The sequence below is a fragment of the Doryrhamphus excisus genome, chromosome 2 (assembly GCF_030265055.1).
Source record: "Doryrhamphus excisus isolate RoL2022-K1 chromosome 2, RoL_Dexc_1.0, whole genome shotgun sequence".
Classification (NCBI taxonomy): Eukaryota; Metazoa; Chordata; class Actinopteri; order Syngnathiformes; family Syngnathidae; genus Doryrhamphus; species Doryrhamphus excisus.
Genome location: NC_080467.1, coordinates 29,671,587 through 29,691,411, shown reverse-complemented (window position 1 = coordinate 29,691,411; position 19,825 = coordinate 29,671,587). Strand labels below are relative to the sequence as shown.

The window sequence follows — 19,825 nt, the reverse complement described above, 5'->3', positions numbered from 1 at the left end:
AGTAAATATGTTGTTGTGATTATTCCAACGTGACCATTGTGCAACTCACGGCCGATCTGACCATACGAGAATATTTGCACGGTAACCTGATAGTCAGCCGCCTCTGTCAAGGTCACACACAGAACTCTTATTAGCCGCAGGTCCACACCTGCTGGTACAGACGGGGTGTTGATTTAGCTGTGGCATTTTGGTCATTACACTCGTAAAGCCTTTGTTTGAACAAACTGAGAATTGAGTTGTTTGTGTCAACATTTGTTTCCCTGAGGAAAATCCAAAACAAGCCGTTCAAGTAACACTTTAACATCATTAACTGTCATACAAGTGTAAACAGACAACATGGCGAGTGAACAGTGAGTGACTATGTATGCAGTGAAATACTGTCATCTAGTGGCCATGTGTAGGCATTGCAGGCATTCTTAATCTGAACCGGCCATGCAATCAATTCTGCGCATGCGTGAGACATACGTCACGTCCTCTTGGCTTTTTTTTTTTTTTTTAACCACAGACGTGCGGTGCTAAGCTAGGTATTTTTTTATGTTCTAACGTAAATGTTAATAACCATAATTCATACATGTAATAATTTTGTGGTATTTTATTAGAGACTCGTATTATAATCCTTTGTTAGCATATCGTTTATATATTGTACCAAGACTGGTGTATTTATTTAATAAATGTGAAGCTAACTGGTTAGCTGGCTAGCGTCTGGACTCCCCACAGCATCAATGTGATGTCAACAATGACTAATATGAGTGTAAAGGTGAATATTGGTCATTTTATGTGTACAGATAATGTTAAAGTACATATTTAGAAAGTCATAAACAGTTTTTTTGTACTCTCATTACAAAAATATTCAATTTATTAACACTGGCTCCTACATCGCTGAAATGCATTTATCGCGGCCTGGTCTGGGATCAATTAACCGCTATAAACAAGGATGACAAAGGTTCCACTGTCATATGACGCCATTTGTCGTATTTTGATTCCCCCCATGATTTGGTCCGCTTTAGACCGGTTCCGCCCGCCTCTTCAATCGGATTCACATGATGTTTGCGCTGACCAGAGGTAATTTAATAGAGTTGGACATTTGTGTTGCAGCTCCGCATTCAAAACTATAAACAGTGAGGCACAATCTGGTAATAAGGAGCTGAAAGCATCATTTCACAGCACAATACCAGGAGGGGGTTGTTACTAATAATACACAGTCTTGCATAAATACTTCCTGCATTCATTGCTTTCAGTTCTATATATGTGGATTATAAATATACTGTAATAAATACTGTCACCGTTCAGTAAAAATATTGAACATTATTGTCCAATATGATATAGTAAATGGGTTTCGGGTCAGGATACCCATTGAAGTATGAAAAAAATCTGGTTTAAAAGCTTTGTTAGATTGTAATATAGAGCCTATTCTGCTCCATTAAGATGAGATAAGAGTACGGCCATACAAAGAGTAACAACAACAGCATGAAAACGTTTGCTGACCAGCCGTGTCACCACATGACAGCCAATTTTTTTACTGTCTTGCCCTTTTACTTTCCTTTTACTTGCAGCCATGCCAGTTCTACGGTCGTGACTCATTTTCATCTGACCTCATATACAGCTCAGCAATATCTCAAATTCTGTATTTCCATCCAGAGTTTCATTTTCCACAGTGGGCGTCTTCATACTTTCCTTTCAAAGACGATACTTGTAAAAAAAAAACCAACAAAAAAACAAGTGCAGAATCATTTCCCAGTAGCGCTAAAACCACCATGATTTTCGGTTTTACGCTTCAGCTGTGGTTACCTAAAAGTTACCTAAAATACGCCACATGTCCCCTTTTGAAATGCCCTGCAGTGGGAGCTTAACCAATCCAATCAAAGACTTAAGTCTTCTTCACATGCATGAACGTTGAGGAAAAGTACACAAAATTGTTCAGTGCTAGTGAATCACTTTTATATTGTGCATACGCTAAACATTTTGCTGATTTACACAAGCAAAAAGTGATTAAATTAAATTATGTGCCACAATAATCCAATTTGAAAGACTTTTTAAAATATTGTAAATGATGACAGACTCAAATTTATACAGTTTTGTGCCAAGTTTGTTCCTGTATGCGTGCATGCATTATTATTTTTTTTCCCAATTTATTGTTAAAAAAAACAACAAAGTAAAAGGGGTAGAGTTTGTTGGTTTTGATTGAACCACAATTTCATTTATTTTCATGTTTCCTGTTTCTTGCTTTCCTTTTGGCTTCTTTTGTTTACGAAAAAAATAAGAAAACAAAAAATAAATATGTATACCAGTCCCTTTGTCTCTCCACTGCACTTGTTTGCAGATGTTCTTAAACACTTCCGCCTTCCTTTAAACAAGCCCCGCCCATCTACGCTGTGATTGGCCTCACTTACTCTCGCTGTCTGCCAAGCCCCGCTCCCTCTGAGCTGTGATTGGTCCACACTGTTACCGGAGTTGTCAGCTCGCCTGTTGGAAGATTTCGCCTCCACTGTGAGCCAGACTCGCTCGAGCGGCGGAAGCCTGGTCGCTCCTCTTCGCCGTCTCTTTTGTTAGCTCTCGCCCTGGAAGAAAAAAACACGACAGCCGCATTCATGTAATTTGCACACGGACTGGAAAATGATCATCTGTACGAATAAAATGGAGTACCCTCTGAGAAGCCCGCGCCAGCTTGTCCAGAAACAGGTAGGTGACAAGCTAGCCAAGTTAGGGCTAACAAAATAACGGACTTCATTCATTTTGCCAAAGGGATTATTTCACAGCAAAGACGAAATAAACACTCATTAAACAACATCTTTCACTTACATTTAACCTTTTTGCACTACGGAGCAACCATTTAGCCAAGCTTCTTGCCAATTTGAACGTCACTTAAATTAACATTGCTAGCAAAACTTATTATCGGACTTGCTAACTTCGCTAAGTGGGCGATTTTTGTTACATTTTAATAGGGGAGACTATTAAAAATAACTTTATGAGGATTTTCTTTAAAGCCTCGACTTTATCATGAACGTCATATTTTTGAATGCATGTCACGTAATACCTGAGACTTAAATTTTGGGCCGCGATGGAGCATTCAAAGACCCCCAGTCTCCATTGCTATAATGTATATTTAACGTAAATATGTTCAAATCAACGAAGCATAGAAAGATGGGGGATGACGTCAGCAGAAGATTTGGGAGAAAAGTATCAGGTGAAGAAATGCAGTACCACCGCTAGCCGGATTTTAACACATCGTACGGATGTATTGCAGTTTTGTTTACCTAAACGTCGACTGAGTTAATTTGCTAAGCCTTTTTTTTTCTTCTTTTAATATGGTGGTGTTTTTTTTTGCAAGCTGAACTGGACTGCCAATCAAACTTGTTTTTCTCCTCTCGCCGCTGTATTACAGTTTGCAACAGATAGAGGGCGCTGTTTCAAGTAGCCCCAAAAAAGAGATAGATAGATAGAGAGACATGTTTGCTGCAGATTCTGTGGAGCAAAAACAGGGAGGAAGGTGTGAGGAGCTTTGGAGAAATGTAGCACAGCGCCATGCTTTGGATATCGTGCAAAACATGGAGAAGCAATGCGCACAAAACATGTTTACTGACCCGCTTTATGTTCTCAGAGATTGGTGCAAGTTTGATTCCAACTAACCCTGCAGCGCCGAGTTGTTTTTCCTGCTTGTGTTTAATGTGCACACCCCCCCTCCTTCTTCTTCTTCTCCCTGAGCTTCTTTTGGGTTGTTTTTTGTGCTGGTCCCTGAGTTCAGGTTGCATAGCCAAAATCAGCCTTGCCTGCCTCCTGCTTCCGGTGTTTTTTTTTTTTTTAAGAGGGGGGTAGGGTGTACTAGTGTACTAGTGTATTAATGCACGCACATGATCAGGATGGACCCCCCCTCAAATGTAATTGGAATGCAGATTGAATGTCCTTCTCTTCTATCTGCAGCTGCAGCAGCCCACTAGCAACACATGACCCACAAAAATACACACACACACACACACACACACACACTGACACATTTACCCCCAAGAGGACCGACCGCATCGTTTTTCAACACTTGTTTTTGTGACGTCTCCGTCCTGTCCATCATAGGCTACGTCGGATACCCTATTTGGGATGTTTTTAAACGTGCTCGTCCACATGACCAAAACAAATCTAAAAGCAAAGCATCCAGGAAGTGACGTTCATGCGCAAAAACACGACGTCATGTCAAGTTGTGCACCCAATTTCGATTTAGTTGCTGCATGACATAATTTAACACACAGGTGTCAAACACAATGTGACCCGGGACCAGATTGGCGATAATAATAATAATAATAATAAAAACAATAAAATATGAATAAAAATATTTTAAATAATTAAAAATATTTTTAAAAATATATTACAATTCAGACTAAAATTTGTACAGTTTTGTGCCCAGTTGTTGCTTGTTTGTTCCAGTATGCGTGCATGTATTATTATTTTGTTTCCCTCCAATTTATTGTAAAAAAAACAACAAAATAAAAGGGGTAGAGTTTGTTGGTTTTGATTGAACCACAGTTTAATTTATTTTTTCCTGTTTCCTGCTTACTTTTTGGCTTCTTTTGTTTTCGAAAAAAATAAGAAAATAAAAAACAGGACATGATTTAACACATGGGTGTCAAACGCACGGTGACCGGGGACCTTATTTGCTGATAATAATAATAATAAAAACAATAAAATATACATAAAAATAAAAATATTTTATTTTAAATAATTAAAAATATTTTTTAAAATATATTATAATTTTATACGTTTTATTAAAATTAAAATTAAATAAAAATAATCAAATAAAATAGATTTAATTTCTTGCTGAATGTGTTTGTTGTGTCACTTTTGACAGGAAGTTTGTAGAGTTTCTTACTAAAGTCCTGCCTTTGTTGGTAAACAATATAAACCACATAAAAATTCTAATCATGCAATAAGAGGCGATATTTAAAAATCATGATGATGGATATGGATTATGTTGTATGATATTTTAGCTAACATTACTGCTGTGGATATTCTTGTCTTTGCTGACGGCAGGTGCATATTTTTTTCCCGCATCTCTTGCAACCATCTGCAACCGCACCGCAAATTCTTCTTGAATGCACACTATCAACCCCCCCGCACCCCCACCCCCACCCCCAGTCTTTGTCTCCATCTACCTTGTTTGTGACTTGCAGAGTATCAGTGCCTTGCTGTGTTGCGGGTGGGCAGACTGTACTGTAATAAGCGTGGACGGATCGGTGCACAAAGCCCCCTCATGGACACTCCTGCCCCCCCCACCCCCCTCCCCTCCATCATACTGTTTACCGCATGGAACCGGGGCGAACAAAAATCTGCTTTGTAATAGCTCATCCGCTGCTAAATGATGATTTAGTCCTGCGGCCGCCCACGCATGCTGCTTTTTTTTCCCCTCTCATGTGGGCGGACAATAAGGAGTCTCTCCTTATGGGGACTGCTACTGCTGCTGTTTGCACCTTTTGGGTTTGTTTTTTTCAAGCAGTAGAAATGAAACTGTGTTTTACATCTGCAACCCCGCCCCCCACCCACCCGGTATATTAATCAGGAATATTGGTTTGTTCTTGAAGACATCATCATTCAAAGAGTTGCATGTCTTAGGACAGGGGTGGGCAAACTACGGCCCGGGGGCCACATCCGGCACGCCAAGTGTTTGAATACGGCCCGCCCAATCTTTCAAAAGTATTTAAGCCAACCTTTTGATGGTTGTATCAATTTGGTCGTTTGACATGGTCTGTTGTTTACAAAGTGCTCCTGAAAAAAGAGACACAAGCACATAATAATAATAAAAATTAAAATAATAATAATTATATTATTATTATGATTATTATATTTATTATATTAATGCTAATTATTATATTAATTATATATAATAATATTGTTATATTTGCATATTTTACATAATAATAATATAATAATTATTATTTTAATTTTATTTTAATTATTATAATATTTTATTATTTTTTAAAATATTTAAATATAAATATAAAATAATAAATAATAATAGCAGATTGCATGACAATTTTACAGATACAATAATACCAGGTGGACTGTTACGTGTACAATATATAGTGCCCCCCCCCCCCCCCCCCCCGGAAATTTTGTTATATCAATGCGGCCCGCGAGTCAAGTCAAGTTTGCCCACCCCCTGTCTTAGGATGTCATTTTAAAAACGAAGCGCTCAGAGGAAAGTGGTCTTTGTTGTCGTCTCGTCAATCAGGAACCGGTATGAAACTGAATCATGTCATTCGGCACAGCATCCAGTGTGGTTCCTGTTTCTCTCACGCTTGTCCAGACATGCTTGGTTTAAGTAACGAAGTCACAAATAATCTTCATTGGTTTATTCCGCAATGGCTGAGGTGACAAAAGGGTTTATTTTCCTCGTTGGCGTAGTACACAAATGTACATTGTTTGTAATTATTGTCTTTTGGTTTTTTTTGTAATTTTAATTATTAAAAAAAATTTTTTTTAATTATGTCTTCAAGAAGGAACGTGTTTATGGTGATTATGCCAAAGATTTGAATCAAGTGTCAACAGTTTTTTTTTTTTGGGGGGGGGGGGTACATTTGGTGATGAACTAGAGAACTCGCAGAACATGGATCACCGCTTTAAGACACGGAGGTGAAGATTGGTGGTCTTCAAAACCCAGAATGGTTGCTTAAGCCTTTCCGTTCTTGGGTTCTTTACATCCCGTTTTTAGAACATAGAATACGTTGCAGCCTTGTCGCTCTCATGGAATCGTGTTTACAAGACCTGAGTAACTCTGCGGCAACTTTGACGTAGTGATTGGTGTTTTTCCGGAATAGCATCCTTTTTCCACCAGGGAATCGATGATGACTTTGGTAGTTTTCAAAAGTTCCGAGGACTATACGAGAAGCTGAGTTAGCTTTAGCGCAGAACAAAAAGAAGCACCGAAACAAAGCGACGGTAAGACTGTTAGCATGTCTTTATTCACGGCGGTTAGCGTCGCGGCACGCTCGTCGGCAGCTGCCGTGTTTGCAGAGGGAAGCCGGCGTGAACGTCAATGGGTCTTTTGAGTGGCAGGCACCCGTGTGTCCTACATCGCCCCTCCACGTTTCCCAACACTCCTCACCGTCCACGCGCCGCAGCCGGTCGCCCGCTGTTTTGATTTACAGCTCAGCGTCAACTCGACACCGCGCTACCGTCATCGCGCTCGGATCATCTTTGGCGGTCTCTACGTACGTAGGTGACGCAGTACTTGTGAAATACTACTTGGAGGTACTGGCTGTTGATTAGTGTAGTCGTGTAGTAGAAGGTTTGACAGGATTGTACATTGCATGGCACACAAAAGACCAAGTTTGGTCATTTTGGTCAAAGTTGTTATTTTTCATAAGCAAGCAAAAGCATATTGCTTTGTAAATAAAATATAATAAATATAATAAATATGGTAATATTAACTCCCTAAAGCAGGATTGTTGCAGCTGCACATTCAATATAATTTAACAAGAAAGCTAAAAAAAAATAACTACATGGAAAAATCTGCAGTAATTTATATATTTATAGTAATATTTGTTAATTACACATACTGTATAGTGTTATTTATTTTATTTTGAAGTGTTAAAGTTTATTCTGACATTTTTTCAGAGCTGCTCGAACAAAAAGTTGTCAACTAAGGTGAAAAAAGCCATAATTTTCCCGAAATGATGTCACGCCATCATGAGGAAAAATGTCGTAAAAAATGTCGTAAAGCTGAAATGTTCAAGAAAAGAAAGAATTGATTGTTTTTCTAGTCGTAATACTGTGATAAAATAACAACACAAAAAAAGTAGTAATTTTCTTGGAAAAATTAGGTTGAGAGAAAATTTCTGATGTTATAAAAAAAATAATAATATAAAATAATATATAATTAAAAATAAAGTCAAAATATTATTAGAATTTTTTTTAAACTTAAAAAAAACTGCAGAAATAGAAAAGAAATTACGAGCATAAAGTCAAAATATTAAGAGAAAACTGATGTTATAAAAATAAAGTAAAAATATTATTAGAATTTTTTTTAAAACTTAAAAAAACTGCAGAAATAGAAAAGAAATTACGAGCATAAAGTCAAAATATTAAGAGAAAACTTCTGATGTTATAAAAATAAAGTCAAAATATTATTGGAATTTTTTTTAAAACTTAAAAAACTGCAGAAATAGAAAATAAATTACGAGCATAAAGTCAAAATATTAAGAGAAAACTTCTGATGTTATAAAAATAAAGTCAAAATATTATTAGAATTTTTTTTAAACTTAAAAAAAACTGCAGAAATAGAAAAGAAATTACGAGCATAAAGTCAAAATATTAAGAGAAAACTTCTGATGTTATAAAAATAAAGTCAAAATATTATTAGAATTTTTTTTAAAACTTAAAAAAACTGCAGAAATAGAAAAAAAATTACGAGCATAAAGTCAAAATATTAAGAGAAAACTTCTGATGTTATAAAAATAAAGTCAAAATATTATTAGAATTTTTTTTAAAACTTAAAAAAAACTGCAGAAATAGAAAATAAATTACGAGCATAAAGTCAAAATATTAAGAGAAAACTTCTGATGTTATAAAAATAAAGTCAAAATATTATTAGAATTTTTTTTAAAACTTAAAAAAAACTGCAGAAATGGAAAAGAAATTACGAGCATAAAGTCAAAATATTAAGAGAAAACTTCTGATGTTATAAAAATAAAGTCAAAATATTATTAGAATTTTTTTTAAAACTTAAAAATCTGCAGAAATAGAAAAGAAATTACGAGCATTAAGTCAAAATATTAAGAGAAAACTTCTGATGTTATAAAAATAAAGTCAAAATATTATTAGAATTTTTTTAAAACTTAAAAAAAACTGCAGAAATAGAAAATAAATTACGAGCATAAAGTCAAAATATTAAGAGAAAACTTCTGATGTTATAAAAACTAAAGTCAAAATATTATTAGAATTTTTTTTAAAACTTAAAAAAAACTGCAGAAATAGAAAAGAAATTACGAGCATAAAGTCAAAATATTAAGAGAAAACTTCTGATGTTATAAAAATAAAGTCAAAATATTATTGGAATTTTTTTTTAAACTTAAAAAAACTGCAGAAATAGAAAAGAAATTACGAGCATAAAGTCGAAATATTAAGAGAAAACTTCTGATGTTATAAAAATAAAGTCAAAATATTATTAGAATTTTTTTTAAAACTTAAAAAAACTGCAGAAATAGAAAATAAATTATGAGCATGAAGTCAAAATATTAAGAGAAAACTTCTGATGTTATAAAAATAAGTCAAAATATTATTAGAATTTTTTTTAAAACTTAAAAAAAAACTGCAGAAATAGAAAAGAAATTACGAGCATGAAGTCAAAATATTAAGAGAAAACTTCTGATGTTATAAAAATAAAGTCAAAATATTATTGGAATTTTTTTTAAAACTTAAAAAACTGCAGAAATAGAAAATAAATTACGAGCATAAAGTCAAAATATTAAGAGAAAACTTCTGATGTTATAAAAATAAAGTCAAAATATTATTGGAATTTTTTTAAAACTTAAAAAAAACTGCAGAAATAGAAAAGAAATTACGAGCATGAAGTCAAAATATTAAGAGAAAACTTCTGATGTTATAAAAATAAAGTCAAAATATTATTAGATTTTTTTTAACTTAAAAAAAACTGCAGAAATAGAAAAGAAATTACGAGCATAAAGTCAAAATATTAAGAGAAAACTTCTGATGTTATAAAAATAAAGTCAAAATATTATTGGAATTTTTTTAAAACTTAAAAAAAACTGCAGAAATAGAAAAGAAATTACGAGCATAAAGTCAAAATATTAAGAGAAAACTTCTGATGTTATAAAAATAAAGTCAAAATATTATTAGAATTTTTTTTAACTTAAAAAAAACTGCAGAAATAAAGAAATTACAAGCATGAAGTCAAAATATTAAGAGAAAACTTCTGATGTTATAAAAATAAAGTCAAAATATTATTAGAATTTTTTTTAAAACTTAAAAAAACTGCAGAAATAGAAAAGAAATTACGAGCATAAAGTCAAAATATTAAGAGAAAACTTCTGATGTTATAAAAATAAAGTCAAAATATTATTATAATTTTTTTAAAACTTTAAAAAACTGCAGAAATAGAAAAGAAATTACGAGCATAAAGTCAAAATATTAAGAGAAAACTTCTGATGTTATAAAAATAAAGTCAAAATATTATTAGAATTTTTTTTAAAACTTAAAAAAAAACTGCAGAAATAGAAAAGAAATTACGAGCATAAAGTCAAAATATTAAGAGAAAATTTCTGATGTTATAAAAATAAAGTCAAAATATTATTATAATTTTTTTAAAACTTTAAAAAACTGCAGAAATAGAAAAGAAATTACGAGCATAAAGTCAAAATATTAAGAGAAAATTTCTGATGTTATAAAAATAAAGTCAAAATATTATTAGAATTTTTTTTTTTTTTACTTAAAAAAAAAACTGCAGAAATAAAGAAATTAATTACGAGCATGAAGTCAAAATATTAAGAGAAAACTCTTTTATTCCAACATGTAATATCAGGCAAAAAACATTTTATTAACATATAGTTGAAAAATAAAAACAAATATATGTTTAGAATATTTAAAAAAAAAACAAAAAAAAGTTGTTATTTTTGGAAAATTAGATTAGGGATGATTTTACAACATGATGGGAATAAAGTCCAAATATTCCGACAATAACATCCTTTCATTTTTGCCCCTCACTCTTTGTTTTTTTTTGTTTTTTTTAAATATATATTTTTTGTCCATATTTTATGATAGAGATTATGAAGCCAGGCCAGCTTCCTTCACCGCACGCTGCTGTTTGAGTTGGCGGCAGGCTCGCTTTCGCTGTGTTTGTTTCACTGCTCTCATCTACGAAAGTACCCCCCCCCATACCCCCCCCCCCCCCCCCCCCTCGTCGTAACCCACACAGACCGAATTTCACATTGTTTCTTTGTAAGCCGGCGACTCCCGTCAAGAATCGGGCAGTTTATTAGTGGTGATGTGTTCAGGTTCGCGGTACAGAACAGTACAGTACAGTACAGTACGGCACGGCGCAGGTGGGATTCAAACCTTTTCATAGAAGCGTTGACGGCAACCATGCATTAGCTTAGTTTGCCTTAGAGAAAATCTGCACTTTTTCGTGTTTGTTGACATGCAAAGACGTGCTACTTTTATGTCGTGATGCTTGACGAAGCGGAATCGAACCCGTCGCAATAAATCGTTTGTGTCGTTCCGCTCAGGCGATGGTGAACAACGAGAAGGAGCGAGTGTCGCTGCTCTTCGTGAAGGCTCTGAGCGGCAGGGGCAGCGTGGACGCCGTCTCCCAGCAGATGGCCTCCCACCCTCAGTACTTGGACAGCTTCCTGCGAGCGCAGCACTACATCCTGCACATGGACGGCCCCCTGCCCCTGCCGTGCCGCCATTACATCGCCATCATGGTGGGTGACGACTCGGAGCCCGTGCTGTCCGAGACCGATAACGAATTTTGTCGTGGTTCCCCGTCCTTTTCTAGGCGGCTGCACGACATCACTGCAACTACCTGGTGTACCTGCACTCGGCGCAGTTCCTGAGGCTTGGCGGCGACCCCCTGTGGCTGCAGGGCTTGGAGGCGGCGCCCCCGCGCCTCCGCCTCCTCGACCACATCAACAAAGTCCTCGCCCACCAGCCCTGGCTCACGGCCTGCTCACACATTAAGGTAAGAAAAGACGCTAACGTAACGTAACGTAGCGTAACCACGGACCGCACACATACGTGTTTGTGCCCCCCCGACACCCCCCCCCCCCCCCCCCACACACACAGACGCTCCTCAAGTCGGGCGAGCAGTGCTGGTCACTGGCCGAGCTGGTGCAGGCGGTGGTCATTCTGGCCCACTGCCACTCGCTGTGCAGCTTCGTCTTTGGCTCCAACGCCGACTCGGACTTGGCGCCCCTCAGCCGGTCCCCCAACGGGACACCGCCGACCTTCTGCCCCTTTGACGCTGCTAACGGCAACCCCAACGTGCCTCAGTCGGAGCACAGAGCACGGCGACGGGTAAAGGACATCCTCTTATGTCACACAAATATTATGTACTTGATTACGACCGAGTACTAAGACCTCACTGATTTCGACAATGGTAATGGTAATGGTAATGGTAATGGTAATGGTTTAATTTCATGTGAACATGCATCAGATTCCAATTGAGTGCATCCCATAATCAGTTCCCAGTTCCACATGTCCAAAAGGAGTAGGAAGAAGCAAAGCTTATTAAATCCTACCCCTCCATCTGGTACTTTTACAATCACTAACTTACATTTGTTCACTTCCTGCTTTCCATAATACAGTTTAAGGTTTTTTTTTATTATTTTTTTTAATTTTTACAATCAGTAACTGTTACATTTGTTCACTTCCTGCTTTCCTAATATCATTTAAGTTTTTTTTTTATTAATTTTAATTTTTACAATCAGTAACTGTTACATTTGTTCACTTCCTGCTTTCCTAATATCATTTAAGTTTTTTTTTTATTAATTTTAATTTTTACAATCAGTAACTGTTACATTTGTTCACTTCCTGCTTTCCTAATATCATTTAAGTTTTTTTTTATTAATTTTAATTTTTACAATCAGTAACTGTTACATTTGTTCACTTCCTGCTTTCCTAATATCATTTAAGTTTTTTTTTTATTAATTTTAATTTTTACAATCAGTAACTGTTACATTTGTTCACTTCCTGCTTTCCTAATATCATTTAAGTTTTTTTTTTATTAATTTTAATTTTTACAATCAGTAACTGTTACATTTGTTCACTTCCTGCTTTCCTAATATCATTTAATTTTTTTTTATTAATTTTAATTTTAATTTTTACAATCAGTAACTGTTACATTTGTTCACTTCCTGCTTTCCTAATATCATTTAAGTTTTTTTTTATTAATTTTAATTTTTACAATCAGTAACTGTTACATTTGTTCACTTCCTGCTTTCCTAATATCATTTAAGTTTTTTTTTTTTTATTTTAATCTTTACAATCAGTAACTGTTACATTTGTTCACTTCCTGCTTTCCTAATATTTAAGTTTTTTTTTTATTAATTTTAATTTTTACAATCAGTAACTGTTACATTTGTTCACTTCCTGCTTTCCTAATATCATTTAAGTTTTTTTTTTTATTAATTTTAATTTTTACAATCAGTAACTGTTACATTTGTTCACTTCCTGCTTTCCTAATATCATTTAAGTTTTTTTTTTATTAATTTTAATTTTTACAATCAGTAACTGTTACATTTGTTCACTTCCTGCTTTCCTAATATCATTTAATTTTTTTTTATTAATTTTAATTTTAATTTTTACAATCAGTAACTGTTACATTTGTTCACTTCCTGCTTTCCTAATATCATTTAAGTTTTTTTTTTATTAATTTTAATTTTTACAATCAGTAACTGTTACATTTGTTCACTTCCTGCTTTCCTAATATCATTTAAGTTTTTATTTTTATTAATTTTAATTTTTACAATCAGTAACTGTTACATTTGTTCACTTCCTGCTTTCCTAATATCATTTAAGTTTTTTTTTTATTAATTTTAATTTTTACAATCAGTAACTGTTACATTTGTTCACTTCCTGCTTTCCTAATATCATTTAAGTTTTTTTTTATAAATTTTAATTTTTACAATCAGTAACTGTTACATTTGTTCACTTCCTGCTTTCCTAATATCATTTAAGTTTTTTTTTTATTAATTTAAATTTTTACAATCAGTAACTGTTACATTTGTTCACTTCCTGCTTTCCTAATATCATTTAATTTAAAATTTAAATGTAATTATAATTTTTTACTTTATTTTATTAATATTTATTTTTATTAATTTTTTTTAAAAAACAATTTTTTAAATTGGTAATTTGGTAATTTTTAGGAAATTGTTCCACACGATGGAAGGAACCTTTCGTCTTGCTTCAGGCAACTTTTATTTATAACGTGGCAGCAAAACCTAGCACAAACAGATTAGCATGTCTAGCTAGCTTTTCTCACTTCCTGTAAATCGGTCTTGAGCAGCGGAAATGTATCGGTATCGGTTTGAACCAAAAAGATAAGGTCTCTAGTCCACCCAGGATGGACCCACGACCCACCGGTGTGGATCTTTAACCAGCATAACTAAACATTTTTAGTATTTGTTGGGGTAGAAAATGTGAGTTTCAGCTAATTAGCTAGCTAATTTGGGGCTCCGTGTGATGCATTCACAGTCTTTGGATTCGACTACCGATGCGCCGTGTCTGAAGGAGCGGATCCACAGGTCCACACAGGAGGAGCGAGACAGGCTGCAGACGCTCCAGCAAAGCGGTAAAACCCAAGACCGACATCAAGTATTCCGCCGGGGTCACGTGGCGTCACATCAAGACGCGCACGGCGGTCTGCTTCACATCTCCGCTGATTTTTTTTAAATCTTTTTCAGACGTGGAAGAAGAAGAGGAGATGATCTACTTTGCAGACCCCTCCCTCTTCATCACCGATCCCGACTTCTATTACCAGGACTTCGCCCGCCGGGACGACGACCACTTCCAAGTATTTCGAGCTCAGGTGAGGAGCGTTGACAAGCTGGTGGGGGCTGTAACCGTGGCAACTGATGCTACGTTAGCAACGCCGGACATTAGCATTGCAACAAGCGCTTTCCGGTCCTTTAACGTGTCTGGAAGCTACCCGGGAACTACTTCCGTACGCACGGCGGAAGAGTACATAGTCATTAGTCGAGATTAACGAGATTTCGCAATAAAAAAAACGATAAAATGAATTGAATGGTTTTGACTGAGCACCCGGATGCTTCATAGAACAACAGCAAACAGAGTGAGACCTGTTGTCAGTCAGTTTAAATGGCTGTGTTTTATACAGGGGTTCATTTAAGTCAGGGGTGTCCAAAGTGTAGCATGGGGGCTTTTTTTTTGGCCCATGAAACATGATAAATATATCATTCAACAACAAAACTTAAAAATATTTTTACAAAAATAAAGTCATTTGTGTAGCATATATATGAAATATTAAACAAAATAATATTAAGGACATTTTGGGGGCAAAATTAGCTTAGGGGAAAAATTATAATGTTACGAAAATAATAATAAATAAATCAATAAAAGTAATAATAAATAAATAAATAATACAAAAAATATTGTAGCATAGCGTTGAAATGTTTTTTCATAATAACTCGTAATATTATGAGAAAACAAAACAAAATAAAGCAATATTTTTTGGAAAACGAGGTTCGGGAAAAAGCTGTAATATTACGGGAATAAAGTCATATTTTTACAAGAGAATTGGTGAAGATAAAGTCAAAATATTACAAAAAGAAAATGATATAAATGAAAATGCAAACATTTGGGACAAAAGAGCAAAACGTGAAGTTTATACTAATAATTTTATACTAAAATCATTTTCACCAATATCACAAAGCTGTGATTCAATTTTCTAAATTATAAATCATTATTATAATAACAATTATAATAATTATATTATTATTATAAATTAAATTATAAATTAAATGATATAGATATAGAGCAAAATATGAAGTTTATACTAATAATTTTATACTAATAATTTTCACCAATATCACAAAGCTGTGATGCAGTTTTCTAAATTATAAATAATTATTATAATAACAATTATAATAATTATATTATTATTATAAATTAAATTATAAATTTAATTATATAGATATAGAGCAAAATCTGAAGTTTATACTAATAATTTTAAACTAATAATTTTCACCAATATCACAAAGCTGTGATGCAGTTTTCTAAATTATAAATAATTATTATAATAAGAATTATAATAATTATATTATTATTATAAATTAAATTATATAGATATAGAGCAAAATATGAAGTTTATACTAAGAATTTTATACTAATAATTTTCACCAATATCACAAAGCTGTGATGCAGTTTTCTAAATTATAAATAATTATTATAATAACAATTATAATAATTATATTATTATTATAAATTAAATTATAAATTAAATTATAATTAAATTATAATTAAATTATAAATTAAATTATAAATTAAATTATAAATTAAATTATTATAATTATAAATTATTATAATTACTATAAAATATTATTATAAATAAATATAAGTCAACTTACAAGGCATCATAGGAAAGGAACCGTTTTGCAACCAAGGACTTTGTGTCCAATAAAGATGGTCCATACGGACTCTTCCATGTCTCTGCAGGACTACTCATGGGAGGACCACGGCTTCTCCTTGGTCAACAGACTGTATTCGGACATCGGCCACCTCCTGGACGACCGATTCCGAAGCGTCACCGCCCTGTCGTCGCAGCACAGCCCCGACCTGAAGAGAGCCATCTGGAATTACATCCACTGTGTCTTAGGCATCCGGTGAGCCTTCCTCTTAAAGAGACACAACAACGAACGGACTCGAACGCAGTACATGAACGAAGTGGTTGTCCGCCTCGTCAGGTACGACGACTACGACTACGGAGAAGTCAACCAGCTGCTGGAGCGAGATTTCAAGCTCTTCGTCAAGGCCGTGGCGTGTTTCCCCGACCCCACCAAAACTCCAGCCTGCCCGCTCAGCTGGGCTCCACTGAAACCGTCGGAGCGGGTGAGTGCTCACGCGTTAGATTCCCTTTCACACACCGTTTGCTCGCCGCTATCCCGTCTGCTAACCCAACAGTTTCCCCGTCATCAGAGCAGCAATACTTTCTTTTTGACATGTAAATACAGATAAAATAAAGCGGGGCATTGGCAACCATGCTAATGTTAGCATGCTGACAGTGCTGACATCCTAATGTTACCATACATCATCTATCAGGGTAGAGCTAATGGCTGCGTATGTCAATACTTTTGAAAATGTCAAAATGTTACTATGCTAATGTCAGCATGCTAACGCTAACCTGCTGACAATGTTAACATTGTAACGTTAGCATGCAGCATCTATCAGGGTAGAGCTAATGGCTGCGTGTGTCAATACTTTTGAAAATGGCAAAATGTTACTATGCTAATGTCAGCATGCTAACGCTAACCTGCAGACAATGTTAACATTGTAATGTTAGCATGCAGCATCTATCAGGCTACAGCTAATGGCTGCGTGTGTCAAAATGTTATTATGCTAATGTCAGCATGCTAACACTAACCGGCTGACAATGCTAACATTGTAACGTTAGCATGCAGCATCTATCAGGGGTAGAGCTAGGTGTATGCATGTGCTAATACTTGTCCCAAAAATTTTACTATGCTAATGTTTGCATGCTAGCACTAGCATGCTAACACCTCACATGATAGCACTACTCATGAAAATGGCAGAAATGTTACTATGCTAATGTCAGCATGCTAGCACTAACCTGCTGACAATGCTAACATTGCATTGTAATGTTAGCATGCAGCATCTATCAGGGGTAGAGCTAGGTGTATGCATGTGCTAATACTTGTCCCAAAAATTTTATTATGCTAATGTTTGCATGCTAGCACTAACATGCTAACACCTCACATGATAGGACTACTCATGAAAATGTCATAATGTCACGATGCTAATGTCAACATGCTAACACTAACCTGCTGACAATGCTAACATTGTAACGTTAGCATGCAGCATCTATCAGGGGTAGAGCTAGGTGTATGCATGTGCTAATACTTGTCCCAAAAATTTTACTATGCTAATGTTTGCATGCTAGCACTAGCATGCTAACACCTCACATGATAGCACTACTTATGAAAATGTCAAAATGTTACAATGCTAATGTCAGCATGCTAACACTAACCTGCCGACAATGCTAACATTGCATTGTAATGTTAGCATGCAGCATCTATCAGGGTAGAGCTAGGTGTATGCGCATGTTAATACTTGTCACAAAAATTTTACTATGCTAATATTTGCATGCTAGCACTAACATGCTAACACCTCACATGATAGCACTACTTATGAAAATGTCAAAATGTTACAATGCTAATGTCAGCATGCTAACACTAACCTGCTGACAATGCTAACATTGTAATGTTAGCCTGCAGCATCTATCAGGGGTAGAGCTAGGTGTATGCATGTGCTAATACTTGTCCCAAAAATTTTACTATGCTAATGTTTGCATGCTAGCACTAACATGCTAACATCTCACATGATAGCATTACTCATGAAAATGTCAAAATGTTACTATGCTAATGTCAGCATGCTAACAATAACCTGTGACAATGCTAACATTGTAATGTTAGCATGTAGCATCTGTCAGTGGTAGAGCTAGGTGTATGCGCAGGTTAATACTTGTCCCAAAAATTTGACTATGCTAATATTTGCATGCTAGCACTAACATGCTAACACCTCACATGATAGCACTATTCATGAAAATGGCAAACATTTTTCTATGTTAGCATGCTAACACTAACCTGCTGACAATGCTAACCTTGTAATGTTAGCATGCAGCATCTATCAGGGTAGAGCTAGGTGTATGCGCATGTTAATACTTGTCACAAAAATATTACTATGCTAATATTTGCATAGCATGCTAACACCTTGAGCCTAGACTCAATAAATCCGATGGATTGATTGCGAGCCTTTTGTCGTCCTGGCTGTCCTCCTCCCGCAGATACACGTCAACCTGCTGATCATGGAGGCGCGGCTGCAGGCGGAGCTGCTGTACGCGCTGAGAGCCATCACTCAGTACATGATCGCCTGAGAAGTCGTGAAGAAGAAGAAGAAGAAGAAGCACACTTGTTGATTGACGTCTCTCCTCCGCGCTTGGAGCTCCAGACCAGAGACCTGCTGACGTTACCGAGCCGACTCCGGTGACATTTTTTTTTTTAAGAACACCGAGAGTTTTTTTTAGAAACTCAGCCTGGTGTTCTTTTTGTCGTCGGTGATATTTATATACCAGAGCGTGCCACACCCACCACCCTCATCATCATCATCATCATCAGCGTAGTGTCAGCACTTGATGGACATGTGCAATCAACTCTTGTAGGTACTAAATAATTTCCTTCAACTATTTGGACAAGATGAATGTTCTCCAAAAGGAGGAGGAGGAGGAGGCGGCGAAGGAGGAGGCCTTTTTTTTTGTTTTTTTTTTGGGACAATCCTCGTCAGTGTTGTCGTACTTTTGAAGGAGCGTTTTGAATATCCTGAGCTATTTGTACAAAAAAAAAAAAAAGCAAGAAGAAAAAGACTAGCTAACGACATCACCTTAGTTTCTTTAAAATAAGCACTTTTAAAACTTTCTATATTTATATGATGCAACTTAGCTTCTTCGTACAAATGGACTTGACTTGTCATGGGTCGGGGGGGGGGGGGGTTAGGCGTCATCTTCAATTCTGAATGTTTTCAGTGAAGACCTACTGAAGGTACTGGGTGGGGGGGGGTTAAAACCTCTTTAAGTAAAAGAGGAGAAAAGAATGTATCAAGGCAGAAGTGTCCACAAACACTCAATTTATGCTAAGCTATCTGAACAAAACATCCACATTTTAGCTTTGTCTTCCGAGCGACAAAGAAAGTTAGAGAAATATGTAATAGAACATCTCAATCATCATTTATTTCATTTTTACAATTGGAAGATTGGAGTTTTAGGAATGGAATATTTTCATTCCCACTCTGTTGTGGATATTGGGCCGCACGCATGGTGGCTAGTGGTTAGCATGTTGGCCTCACAGTGCGTGAGTGTGAACGGTCCACCATACCCGCAACCCTCGTGAGGACAAGCGGTATGGAGTATTTTCCCAGAATATTTTCCCAATAGTTGTTAGGAATGGAATATTTTCCCACTCTGTTTTAAGGTACTCAAAGTGTTTTCCCATAATATTTGATCAGTAGTTAGTCACTGATATTCTTATCTGCAACTGAGTATTTTTCTACTATAATTTTTCCAATATTTGTTAGGAAT

At 35.4% G+C, this 19,825-nt stretch overlaps 1 protein-coding gene across 1 annotated transcript; it reads left to right on the top strand.

Annotated features, from left to right (window-relative positions):
- The first annotated feature begins 2,457 nt into the window (after positions 1-2,457).
- On the top strand, positions 2,458-19,218 carry sesn4 (sestrin 4). Its single transcript, XM_058048922.1, has 9 exons — positions 2,458-2,679; positions 11,226-11,423; positions 11,498-11,680; positions 11,785-12,015; positions 14,194-14,290; positions 14,403-14,527; positions 16,174-16,340; positions 16,422-16,566; positions 18,539-19,218. Exons 1-9 carry the CDS (start codon positions 2,614-2,616, stop codon positions 18,626-18,628), a joined length of 1,302 nt encoding a protein of 433 aa, XP_057904905.1. The 5' UTR covers positions 2,458-2,613; the 3' UTR covers positions 18,629-19,218.
- The last annotated feature ends 607 nt before the right edge of the window (positions 19,219-19,825 follow it).

What these genes read in the sequence shown, in the direction of transcription:
- sesn4 (XM_058048922.1), top strand. Translation starts at nt 2,614, where the DNA reads ATGATCATCTGTACGAATAAAATGGAGTACCCTCTGAGAAGCCCGCGC. An exon ending in AGCACAGAGCACGGCGACGG is followed by an intron (nt 12,016 to 14,193) that starts GTAAAGGACATC and finishes ATGCATTCACAG; the next exon opens with TCTTTGGATTCGACTACCGA. An exon ending in CACTGTGTCTTAGGCATCCG is followed by an intron (nt 16,341 to 16,421) that starts GTGAGCCTTCCT and finishes CCGCCTCGTCAG; the next exon opens with GTACGACGACTACGACTACG.